At 38.4% G+C, this 13,456-nt stretch overlaps 1 protein-coding gene across 2 annotated transcripts in view; it reads left to right on the forward strand.

Annotated features, from left to right (window-relative positions):
• The window catches only part of LOC108139213 (homeobox protein slou), a 43,340-nt gene that overhangs the window by 11,841 nt on the left and 18,043 nt on the right, over positions 1-13,456 (forward strand). Inside the window, exons 1-2 of one of the 2 annotated variants that reach the window (XM_041709685.1) lie at positions 6,306-6,342; positions 12,402-13,286. In XM_041709685.1, coding sequence (XP_041565619.1) covers positions 12,416-13,286 — 871 coding nt within the window. In that variant the 5' untranslated portion in view covers positions 6,306-6,342; positions 12,402-12,415. Of the gene's footprint in view, positions 1-6,305; positions 6,343-12,401; positions 13,287-13,456 lie in introns of those variants that run through there. The other variant, XM_017261864.2, reaches the window with a different exon arrangement.

Here is a 13,456-nt window from a genome sequence, read left to right on the forward strand (position 1 = left end):
TTTCGGACATATTTATATACTTGACTGGCCCAAAAGCAACGTAATGGTAGTTAAAAATAAATATATACCAAATGACTGACCTATTTGGACATAATACATAGATGGCCATGATACTTTGACCCTATCAATGATTTCGTTAATTGAGACACTTTTCGCTCCTGGTTGCAGCCTGCATTTTGCAAGCAAATTAAATGAGTTGACGTAACAATTATCCATTGGCTGGCAACAGGGATTGTGTAGCAATATCCTGGAAAATGGTAAGGGCAAATGTTAATTTTACAGTAAGGAAAAATATTATATTTAATAGTTAATTAGAAGTTTATTTTTACACAGCGCAATAAATATTTTTTGAAGTAGGGGGCTTAAAATGATTGAACATTTAAAAATGTCTTAAGAAATATATTTTTTCCTTTTTAAATCACTAAGTGGGAGTTTGTTTTATGCTTAATATATCAAAGATATAATAAACATTATTTATTATTCAGGAAATTAGGAAATTTTAAGTGATTATTATTTTGAAGATGGCACTGCTATTCGTTTTTATTGTTATTTCTAACATTTTTTTAACTTTCTTGGTTTTGAAATGAAACATATTCTCAGTGTGCCTTGAATAAAACCTCCCCGAACAAACGGGCAGCGATGAGCGATGAACGATAATTAAATACCGCCTCATGCTCGAGTTACCCTCCTTATTCTGCCGAAACTTTAAGTGGCGCTCTTAGCAATTAGGATGCTGCTGCTGGCTACCACTAATAAAAAGGGGCGGGGTCGTCGCCAAGGATGCCCCTTGTCATCGCTGTTGCCTTGGCTCACGGAACTCGTGGTGAAGTTCTCTGCGAGCTGAGTTCGCTTCATTTGCTCTAGCTTCGCTTTTTTCCACTTAAATGCTTAATTATAATTGAGTTTAATGTTCAGCGAGAGCGAGAGCAGAGTAAAATTGTCTCTGGCTTTCTGGCACAGCGCTCTTGAAATTAAATACAAATAATCTTTTGACTCCTTGTTGCCCCGCCAGTTGCAAAAGGGATCCTCGGCTCCCATTTGGCGTTGTTTTAATTACGTCTTAATGCCATCGCCTAAATGGGGGGCTGAAAGAAGGTTCAATGCCTTCCGAGCTGTGCGTATCAATTCAGCGTTAATTGCTCGCCAGTCCCCCAGTTCCTCCCTCGATTCCAATCCCCTGAACTCCCCCTCTCGCACCATCGAGCAAAATCGGATAAACTGGAATGGGTGCGAGAGCCATTTTGGCAAGGTTTTTATTGATTTTTGTGCAAAGGCAGGCAGCCCCGTGGACATTGGAACCAAAGGGTTAATTAGGTAAATTAATGCAGAGCCTTTGCAAGGACAAAAGCGAATTGCAATGGCATTTTAGAAATTTAAAGTTTAAAATTTTGAATTTACATATGTTAAATTACGCTAAAAAAATGTAAATGCTCACCGACAAAATTGCCCATAAATATACCATAACTGGGAAGTCTTAAAAGTAAAAGGAATATCTGCAATGATGAAGTTAAAACTCAAAAAGCCCCTAAACCACTGTATACGATTCTGCTTAATTATGAGAATCTTGGCAGACAATGAAGGAAAGTCTGAATTGGATTGGAATGGCTGGGCTTCGAGACTGGGGAGAGGGGATGGCCATGGCACCATCATCGGAAACTGCTCATCAAGGAGCGGAGCTGGCAGCCAGACAAGCGTCGAGCACCATCCATCGGGCCACTCACTCAAGAGCTCCGACTTCGACTTGGCCCATGTATCATTATTATGATGCCTGCGAGTGTTTATTTTTGGGAGACGGGGAAACAGTAGACAGCGCCAGCAGTTTTTGTTAATGTTCGCATTAATGTTGTCATACTGCGCCGGCTCTCATTTACTGTCGAGGGATCTGCGAGGGAGGTGGAGGTGGACGGGCGGTTTGGCGACTGATGGCAACGTTGCTGGCATTAATTAAGCATGTTTGACTGTGAATGTCAACAGCAGAAATTGCCGTTCTGTGCATGTGCTTCTCCTCTTGTTGCACACTTGAAAAATTAGGCTTTATGTCCTGCCACTACCTAAAATTGGTCTTATAGGGTAATAATGCTGCTTAGTTTCATTACTAAACTCAACAAAAAAAATGCAATTAAAAATCAATGGTACAAAATACTTATAATCTTTGTATTTGAGTCCAGAGTTCATCCTTTGACAGAAAATAATATATTCCAGTATTAATTGGCAAATATGTGTGATTATCTATAATTTCAAGATCGTAATCCAGTAAAACTTTACAGACACTTTTTTTAATACTTTCTTTTTTGTCCAGTCTTAAAAAATAAAAAAAAAATAATTAAAAAAAAAATAAATTAAACAACATTTTTAGAACAAATCTTGCACTAAAAGATCCAGACTTAGCCTTGATAATGTTTAAAATTATTAGTATCCAGTTAATCTTTATTTCAAGTCGAAATACTCGATTTTTTCCTGAGTGTAGGTGTGCGAGTGCGTTGACAAGCTGACGACTGACAGGCTTTTGCACGGGGCGTGACAATTGCGACCCCTTCACTATCAGCTTTCTCCAGAGTCGCTTGCGCTACGTAATTAAGTGACGCAAGTCAATTTATTTTGCAATTAATCATTAATTTATGCGTACGGAAGTATAATTGACTCATATATCAGCCGGCAGGGTCGAGATCGCACCGCCGCGAGATGCCAAATATTGGGTGTCAGAAGAGTTATCATATTTCGCAGTTGCCAGAATAATGGGATTACCCACCCAGCTCATATTGCGCACTCACAGATATGTATTTTTAAAGCGCCCTTTTGTGGAAGAACGTATAGAGTAATACTATCATGCTTATCACATTAGGTGCACCTAAATGTTTTGCGCATTGATTTTGCAGCCTTAAAGTGACATCATTGAACATTGACCGTTAATTGGAAGAGTTCAATTTTGAAACTACAGTGAAAACAGAGAAAAATATAATACAATTCTAAAGTCAAAAAAAGTAATCAAGTGTTGGTTGGTGAAATTTTAGCAAGCAAGTAAGGGAAAACATAAGAACCAAACAAGAATCCTTTTTAAATGATGAATGAAATATATATTTTAAATATTGATTACTGAAATTTTAGCAAGCAAAGAGAAACTCAGCGACCAGATAAACTTATTTAAACAGAATTTAATTCAAACTTTAGAGGTTTGCGAATGGCAATGCAACAAATCACTTAATTTCAGTTTCCTACTTTTCCAAAGAACCAATAAAATAACATTGTACACACTTAGAATATTAAATATTAACAAAACCCAAGTGACCTAAAATAAGTAATAAGACAAAAATATCGATGGACTTTTCGTGTTCAACCCAATGATGGAAAAACTTTTCACATATCAAGCAGTTTGCTTAAAGTTTTTGCATACTTTATGTTCCAGTCAGTTGATTGATTGACTGACTAACTGATGGATGGACTGAAAGCAGGATAACTGCAATATAAATAATCGATTGCACATGGGCAATAATGCATTAATTTAAAACATTCCATTCGCATGCATTCGTTTGACAATTAAGAGCAAACTAGCAATAAATACAATCCAATCCGAGCGAATCCAATCAACGGGGAATCGGCCGACATGTGGCTCAATTGGACGTCAATTAGTCGAGTTCGGCGACCTTTGACCCAATTCGAGATGGCCAACAAACGGGGTACTGGGCCTAGTTGTGACGGATTCAAAGGGAATTATAATAATGGTTATAATGAGAAATGGTGGCCATTGTCGCTCGCCCATTTAAAAGATCATCAATCATAAGCAGTTGGTTAATTGCGGCGAGTTTTCTTTCCCTCTCATTTTGTTTGTGGACAAAGGAGCGGCAGCCTAATGGCCAAAAACCGACAAAAAAAAAACGAAAACGTTTAGCGAATAAAGTGCCGCAGCAAATTAAAAAATAAAGCTTGAGCACGCCAACTTTGCTCACCCAAAGTTCAAGTGAAATAAGCCATGACAAGCGCTTCTCTTATTCGTCGCTCCCCCAAAAAACTCAAGGACCCTTGGCGAAAAAGCTTTAAAGGCAAATTGCCTCAAAGTTTTGACTTATTCTTGGAGCACTTCCAGCCAAAAATCGATGCGAAAATAGAAAGGGACGCAGAGCGAGAAAAAAATGCCAGCGATGGCGAATTATGACAGGAAACATTTCAAACGGAAATGAGCCTGCCGGCACTTCCGGCTCAACAGTAGTTCTATATGGCTAAAATGCAAACATAATTAGCTGACATTTTCACTCATTTCGTGTCGTTTCGATTGCTTCTTTCCGCGCTAATGAACACCACCCAAAAACACCCAGCCGCCCAGTCCTATATCCACTCAACAGTTGTCCACGTCTAGCTGTCACTCAGCGCAGGCTTCACTGTGTCTAACCTTTTCAGTTACCCTTAAAAAGCGTCACAGGAACAACCCTCGCAGACGCATCTAGTAAAAATAACTTGAAAATTGCGCAGCATTTATAATCTGTCTTTGATTTATATAACGATTTCCGTCCAAACTACGAATGGGTGCACTTGAAAAAAATTGTCTACATTTACCGAAATTTTAGTTCTAATAAATAAACTCCAGAAATTACAGTTCGAAATTTCAACAATAAATTATAACATAATTTACATTATACAATTAAAATGGCAACGAAATATGGTCGATTGTAATCAGATTGATAAGTTTTAAAATATTAAAGAAACCAGGTTTGAAAATTTTGTGTGAAACCTCAAGAAACCAGATGGATAGATTTTTCCCCTGTGCCTGAGTGTGTGTATTTGGGATTTGGCCCACCCTTCGATGGCTGCTTTATATGCTGACTTGACAATAATGGCACAAACACACATCTCAGAACGCTGCGAACGTGCCACTGGCAGTGGCTCCCTGCCCCACAAAACTGGCTGCCTGGCCTGGCTTCAAACTTAACTTGGCCTGACTGAACTGAACCGAACTGGTCGTGGCAGCACAATGACATGAATTCAATATAATAAATAAAATATAATGCTGTCAATAAAAATAAATAAATATAACATCAACAACAGCAGCAGCAGTGGTAGTGGCAGCAGCAGTGGCAGAAACAGAAACAGCACTGAAAGCAGTGCAAAAGTTTAAGGAGTCGCTAGGGGAATTGTAGATTGAAGAGCTTAAATGCTACGTTCAAAATAGCTACGTAATGTTTGTGTGCTCTGCAGATTTGGCTCCGAATGGCTGCCATTTACCTTGGGCTGCCAATTTTGAGGGTGTGGCAGGCGGGGCAGGATATGTGCTGGAATTTCCCCGCAAAAGTAGCAGTAATGTTAAATGACGAGGGACTGTGATTCAACTTGAGTTGGGTGTGCAACCATTATCCTTTGCCATTTAGCCGCGTTTATTTTATAAGCTCTCATAAAGTCGTTTAAATTTAAGCAATGGGAAAAATAGGAAGCGGAAAACAATTATTTTCGTATATAGAAACTTATAAATTTGGAAATAAACTCAAAACGTTTTTTTGGCTCAAAATTGTTTTGCAACCCCTATATTTTACTCAATAAACAAAACTGAAATGCTACCGAATATATAAATACTAAATTTTACTCCTGCTCAATATAACCTGACATTTCGGATAAGATATGGTTTAAAAAAAAATTATAATAAATTCAACATACATTTTACTGATCCAATTTGACAGTCAAAACTAGTTATTTTCACCTGTGCGGGAAAATACATTTCTGTGGATAAGCGAATCCACAACAAACCGAAAACAGTTAAATAAAACATTCCCTAAATTGCAACTCTCGCTGCAATTGCTCGAATCGAAATTGGCCACCCCCAAAGGAAAGTTCACAATTGCCACTTTTCACACACCCACGCACACACTTCCCGACAATCGTTTTCAGCAATTTATGATTTATTTATGCACCCATATTGGCTTCCCTTCGCCCAACTCTTGTCTATAAAGTTATTTTGAACCCAAGTTGGCTGTGCAACAAAACTAAACGGAATGGGAGAGTTCCCACAAAATAGCTGACAACAGGCAATATTAAACGTTTGAGTGCTCCATATATTGAAAATATGATTGGGGGATACAGTAATGAAGCCGTGATTTAGTATTCCAACCGTTGCCTTCGTTCGACTTGTCAAGTTTCAACGACATTAACTTTAGAGTCTGATTCAATTGTTGGCCTGGCTCTCGGTCAAAGTGCTAACCCAATTTGTAGTGAAAAAGTAAAAGTTTATTTCATTTTAATTTCTGTTCGCAGTGTATATGTGGGTGTTTTATTAACTTACATTGTTGTTTTGCCCTTGCTAGGCAAACTGTTCAACGCAAAATAAAACGAACTAAAACTAGCGAAGGATTGCACACACATGTGAGTACATAGCGAAGGCAAGTAAATTAAAACAATTAAAGTGAGCGAAGCACGAACAACTTCAAGGAATATCGCGAGCCAGTCTCTGCGGCAACGGTTAATGTAAATTCATTTAAAATTGCTTAGCGAAGGGGGTGATGTTTTCCACCTGCCACGAATGTCGATAGTCGACTGTTTGCCGTCATATCCCCATATCCTCACCGAGGACCATGTGTCGCGGCAATTTAATTAGCGAGCACATAACTTTATGAAATATTCAGAGACTTTCCCAGCGAAACATGCCAACCGCCTGGCGCTTGGCATGTTGGTATGTGTATTTTGTGTTCACTTTCGCCATGGCAATTATGGGCGACCCAGGACATTCATTAGAGCACCTCATAAAAATCAATTAGTGGTATATTACATACCTCATCGTTTGCCACGCCAGAAGTCCCTTGGGTCAAAGATTTTTCAAGTGGCCTGCGGCGAGTAATGCAGCAATTTTTTGTTGAGCAATGTTTTCCATTATTCAAAGAACTTTATACAATAGTGTTTATATTAAAAGGAGGTTGACCAAGATGAGCTAATAATTAAATAACAAACACTTTAGTTTTCTATATTCAGCCCACACATGACATAATCTTAGTTTTATTTCTAGTTTAATTTAAACAAACAAGAACTAAGGAACTCTTATGTTTTTAATAAGTTTCATAGATTCAAGTAAATAATTTTAACACAGATCAAACCTTGCCTGCTAATTTAGATCCTAAATATTATTGCTGATACAAAATGTTAAAAAAGGGCTATTTGCTGAAACGCAGGCTATAAAAACCCGTAATTTATATGCGTTACAAGGCAGCAAATGATGACGCACAAGCTCAAGTTCTGCAGGAGTGCAGGGTAGGTCGGTTCTGGGGTAAATATGAATGACGAATTACACACTTTAGCTGCCAGGTTGACAGCACCCACTCACACACACACACTCATGCAGAGCAGAGCAGCAGAAATACGGTAGAGAAAATTATGCTGACAAGGCATAACGGACAAGGGGTGGGTGGGTGTCGGAAGAGGGGCGGAAACGGGGCGGTACGGGCGTGAATATACAAAAAAGGGGGCGGACAAAGTCAGCCGCAGTTAACGTCAAAAACTAACACACGGCCCAGAGACGAAGAAAGCCAGCCAAAAGCTGAAAAGCAAAGACGATGACGAACGTGAACAAGGACGAAAACGAGAAGGAGAAGGAGGTACAACAATGACACTTAAGATATAAAATGACAATTTTTTAACCATTAAGTTAAAGCATTTCCTGTTTCATCTACGTTTTTGAAAGTTAAGCTATATTTAAAATTGGTTAACAAATATTTTAGAGACGATAGACAATTTCTTGCCTTTACTTTTTCAAGAATCCTAAGTATGAACTAAAAACCCTTGTAAAAAGTTAGTTATTTTCCAATTTTTTAAAATATAAACAAATTAAATTTTGCATTTAAATAGCCCAGTTTCAAAATAGGAGGAAAATCAGACTTGACATTCTTCTATTTACGTTTCATAAATAAAATTAAAAAATAAAAAATAAAAAAATTAATTAACAAGAGTGTGTAGAATTCTGAAACTTTTTTCTGAGTGAAAAGGAGCAAATGAAACGAGGCAGACCAAGGGACTCTGACGAAAGCTGCCGTGGGCCAAATGAAGCAGCCCCTGACGATGATGATTCGAGAGTGGCTTGTTAAAATTCCAACAAAGCGGCAGACAAGGCGAGTCGGCCGCCCCGCCCCCGCACACCCTGACCCTCTACCCATTCCACGTCCTGTGACCCTCCTGCGGAATGTGTTCTGCGTTGTTGTCAATGCAATAAAATGAAACTGAAATAAAATAGACAAAATGCTGGCAAGCCAGGGACAGTCAGACGGATGAACAGGGCAAAAACCATCTCGCAAGCCTCGAGGCCAAAGATGTCTGGCAAAAAGTGGCCGAAATGACCAAAAATGTAGTCTTCCCGATAAACGAAAAATATAACGATCATGTGCGGCACAAGGCAAACAGGAGTGTATTCTCAGAAAGAGCGCAAAATTGGTAACATTTTTAAGTAATTTAAATCCTCTTGGCGTTTTTAACAGGTTTTCTTATAGTGTAATATATACTGTAGAAACAACTTTTTCGACCATCATTTTTTCTTTTGATTCGGCTTGAAAATCTTGAAAAAAACTTAAAGATTTATATCACAGATTTCTGTCAGAGCAACCTGTAAAATTTTGGTAATAGTAAACAAAATAAGAATAAATTTTAAGATAGAAAATAAAAGAGCTAGTAATGAGAAACTAGCTTATAAATTTATAGATTTCAAAGAACTTTATTAATGTTTTGTATTTATAAAATCACATAACTTATTGTCTTTTAATTTATATATTTTTTAATTATAATAACCAGAATTGGCTTGTTTACTATACAAATTAAATTTAAGTTTAAACAAAAAAACATTTTTTAAAATAGTTTAATGCAGACCCTTCTTGTTATCCACAACGATTAGGTTTAAAGAGATTTGTTTGGGTTACAATGACTTCCACGACGTACAGTTTAGCTCTTAGATCCATCTTTAACATTCCATCCAATATATTCTCTGCCACACATTCCCATCCACCGCCCCTGACTTGACACATGTGCCATGGCAGCGTGGTGGCAAGTCCAGCTAACAAAACTTAAATGCCATTAGTCCTCGTCCTGGCACTCGACACTTGGGTCCTGCCACACGATTGAAGGCCAGCTGAGTAGGCGAAGGGGTCGCAGGGCATAAGGGCACGAGGGTAGGCGGCAAGGGGGTGAAAAGGGGAGGGACACTGGCAAAAGCGTGCCAGGTAACTAATACACACACTTGCAGCCAACTAAGCTACCGAACGTGCCCGCAGGGCAGGGCTCTCTTTTTAAAACACTGAAAAAAATGGTCTTCTAACAAATAATTTGATAGTTAATTCTTTAACACATTATTTGCATCATATTAAATAAAACTACCGTAAGGCAAATACCCTTTCTATAGGCCTAAATTTAGAAATATAAGTACACTATTTTTATTTCTAAAATTAATTATTTTAGTCAAACAATTTAATTATTCAAAGCATTACCTCTCAAAACAAACCTCTCATTAAACATAAAAATAATGATGTATTTTATTTATTTTTTTTTATTGGTATAACTGGTCCTTTTTTAATCAATTTTTATTTTATGAAAATTAGTATTTTAATGGTTTCTTTATCGGTCCTTACTAAATACAAAAATTGCCTGGGTCTATCCTTTTACTAGTTTTTTATCTAATAAAACAACTTAAAATAATATAATAAACTAAACTGAAAGGTAATTAATTGTTTTGCAAAATCGTCAAGAAAACATATAGCATTTCATCAGTGTACTGTGGCTCGTTCCTTCACTTCTTTTTCTCTCTCTTTCACTTTGCGCTCCGTTCGGGGCTGGATGGCCAGGCAATTGAAATAACTTCTTCCGCTTGCCTGCGCTGCTTCCGCTGCTTGAATATGTCCCCCAAATCAGCCAACAACACACTTGCTGCCGCTCTCTCTCCCACTCGCTCGTTGCCGCCACTTCCCGCCTCACTCCCACCCATCAGCATCATCACTGCTTTTGCTTTTTGCCATTTATTTTATTTAGCTTTAATCGCCAGGCGCCTTGGCAAAATGTTGCTGGCAACATTTTTGAGCTCTCTCGTGTTGTGAGAGAGAAGTTTGTCAATTATTTCTGTGTGAGTGTTTACGTGTGCTTCTGTGGGATTGTAAAAGTATCTGTGTGAGAGTGGCAAATATCTTCGTATCTTTTGTTGTTCCTGCCGAGCGGTAATAAAAAACATTTAAGCACGCATCATTTTATTGAGCGCGCTGCTTGAATCTGACATTTGGACTGCGACGTCGACTGCGACTGCAAAAGTGGGTGGTAGTTGGGTTGCTGTCTCAGTTTTTCCAAGTGTATGAATGTGGGTGTGAGTGACCGGGTGAGTGTGCACATTGTATTAATTTAAATTGCTTTTGGGAATGCCAAATATGAGTTGTTACAACGTATAACGATAACGATGCTTTTGGAAATGCCATTAAATTAACTGCAAATTGTTTGCACAAACTGGATTTACATTTCTTACAACTAAAACTATTTAATTAGGAATACATTTTCATATTCTGTTTTTGCTTTGTTACATTTGATTAAAAAATGTTTCCAGAAACAATACAAATATTTTGATTACACTTTAATTTTAAATTTAAAGTTAAAAGCTTTAATTTTTAAGCTCATTTTTAATGCTTATTAAATGTATAGAATTTAAAATCCATCAAAACAGGCTTTTTTTAATTTAATAACATTTAACTCATTTTTAAAATGCATCGTTCACTCTCTGTTAAGAAAGGATTAGTATTTTATTTCAATATATTTTTTTTAAGCCACAGACTTTTTTGTATAATTTATGTTTTGTTTTTTAATAATACTTAGTACGAATAATGTATTTTATATATCACTGGAATTTGATAATTTATAGGAACTAAATTTACTGAAGTTACTGGTAAATTAAAACGATTGATTATAAAACTTCTCATTTTGGAAGCTTGTGTCTCGTATATATATAATATACATATATTATTTTCGTTAATAATAGGGATAATTATTTTTTAAACGAAAAAATATCCTAAGTTCTGTATTTGTGCTAGCTGTATTTTAATAAACCATTGAAAAACTGTTAGCTGTCTGAACTAATTTATACGTATATTCTACAAAACACTACACTCTCCTGACACCGTTTGAAAAATATTCGGGTGCAGTTTAAAAAATAATAATTTCCCTTGTACATTTCACACGCTTTTGACTTAACGAATTAAGTTAAATTGTGTCACACTCAAATGTTGTGCCATAAATTTTCAGCAAGCACTTACAAACACAAACGCACGCTCACAATGACAAATTGTACAAGGCTGTGCGAAGCCGCCCATTTGCCTCCCCCTGAATTCAGTACTTGAAAACGTATGTGCCGCCTAGTTGGATCCTTCCTCTCGCTCTCTCTATCACGCTCACTCTTTCCCGCCCTCTCTCTTTCGCAATGATTGTGCAACATTTTGTTATGCAAATCACAACGCAGTGCGCCAGGAAATAGGCTACGCCTGACCCACCCAACTCGACTCAACCCATTTCAACTCAACCCAATTCACCCGAAGCCGAAGCCAAGGCTTGTCGGAGGGTTAAATAAGTTGAACTACACTGAAAACGAAATTGCCGCTCAAATGTCGGTCATTAGTGGATAACAAATTTCAATCAATAATAAATAGCAATGAAAGAAAAAGGTAATAAAAAAAATCTGAAAAGAGACCTACCATTATTCACTAGACCAGTAAGTTAAACATTTAACTTGTCACACATTTATAATTGTTTTAAAAGATGATGAAATTTTGTGATTCATAGAATCAAAGATAAGCCTACAATCTATTAAGCCACTTATCACTCTATCAGTTGACCGAATTGTTTCTTTAACACAGAATTCACCATCTGCTGACTCCGGCCAATGCGGATTTAACAAATATTTGTTAATTATAATTAAATCCCTACATAAGATAGAGCCAAAACAAATATTGTTTTTAAATTGGTATATATACAATATGAGAGTATTAGTTTATTTAAATATATTCCGACAAAACATATACATATATAAACATATTTTCCTATAATTCAATATAAATAAAGTTAATTATTTTTTCGCTGTGCACATTGCGGCACAGGCAGCAAGTGGCAACGGACTGGCGCTGTATTTTATTGCATTACTTTTGAGTCTCAGCTGAGGAGGCCCAGTAAAAGCTGGAGGTGAGGTTAATGTGGGTGGGAAATTCTAGGAGGGGAGGCTGTAAGCGAAGCCTTTTGGCCTTCACTTTGAGGACGAGCACAAATTACATTACCAGGCGCCAGTTGGCAGTCGAAACCATTAACAACTTGACGACAAATGTGCAGCTGTTTGAGCTAATCTAAGTTCACTTTCGCACTCACCCACACTTTATCTCTATTTTTTGTACTAACATTATTTAAATGTTTTTTTTTTGTTTGCTTTGCAGGCAACGTGGCCTAAATGATGCCCGAAACTGAACGCGATACGCATTTGGAGGCAGCGGAAATGGGACATAATTATGGCATTGTGAAGGAGCACCAGCAGCAGCAGCAACATCACAACCTGCAACTCCATCAGCAGCAACAGCAGCATCAGCACTCCACATCCGACCTGTACAAGATGGCGGCGACCAGCTATGTTTACACCAGTCCGCTGACCATACCGCCTCCACCGATGACCATGGTCAGTCCGATCGGCAGCAGCAAGGAGAAGCTGGTGAATCTGTTGCGCGTTCGCGACAACAATAACATTGCCAATCCAATTTCGGACAGTCCGCCCACTACTTTTCTGCAAAAACAGCTGGAGGCGGTGGTGGCCCCCAGACCAAGTTCAGTGCATCCCCAGCAGCAGCAGCAACATGCCCCGCAGCAGCAACAACAACGGCGCTCGGCCAGCACACCTGCAATCACAACTACACCTGGACCGCCCACTAATTGGCATGCCCATGTCTATGCCACCCAACCGGACCGGCCCACTCCCCACTCCATAGCCGATATCCTGGGAATATCCGTGGTCAAAAAGGACCGGCCGGAGGGAGCCTTTGATTTGTCCGGTCCGGTCATGTCACCCAATAGCATACTGAAGCCGTACCAGGACATGCCGCCAATGAGGAGCGCCTCCATTTCGATGAGCGATGCTAGCGAGGAGGACAGTGCCGCGATTGCAGCAGCTACAGCAGCAGCAACTGTCACGGCGGTAACCGTTGCAGCAGCAACTCCGCTCGATCAGCCGCTAAATCTCTGTGTGGCCAGAAAGTCCCGCGACAGCAACAACTCACCCATGCCGGCCACCAAGCAGAGCCACATTCTCGGAAAGTCTGCCGCCAAGAAAGGTAAGCATTGGGCATTAATTATACACAGAGAAAATAGTGGAAGAACCTATTTCCTAGTTTAAATTAATTGCAAACGAAATTATAGACACCAATTAAATAATGTGAAAAATGTGTTATTTAGAGCCATCTAGTTAAAGATTGACTTTACAAAGGCTTTTTTAACAGAACTT

Source organism: Drosophila elegans, unplaced genomic scaffold (genome assembly GCF_018152505.1).
Source record: "Drosophila elegans isolate 14027-0461.03 unplaced genomic scaffold, ASM1815250v1 contig_476, whole genome shotgun sequence".
Classification (NCBI taxonomy): Eukaryota; Metazoa; Arthropoda; class Insecta; order Diptera; family Drosophilidae; genus Drosophila; species Drosophila elegans.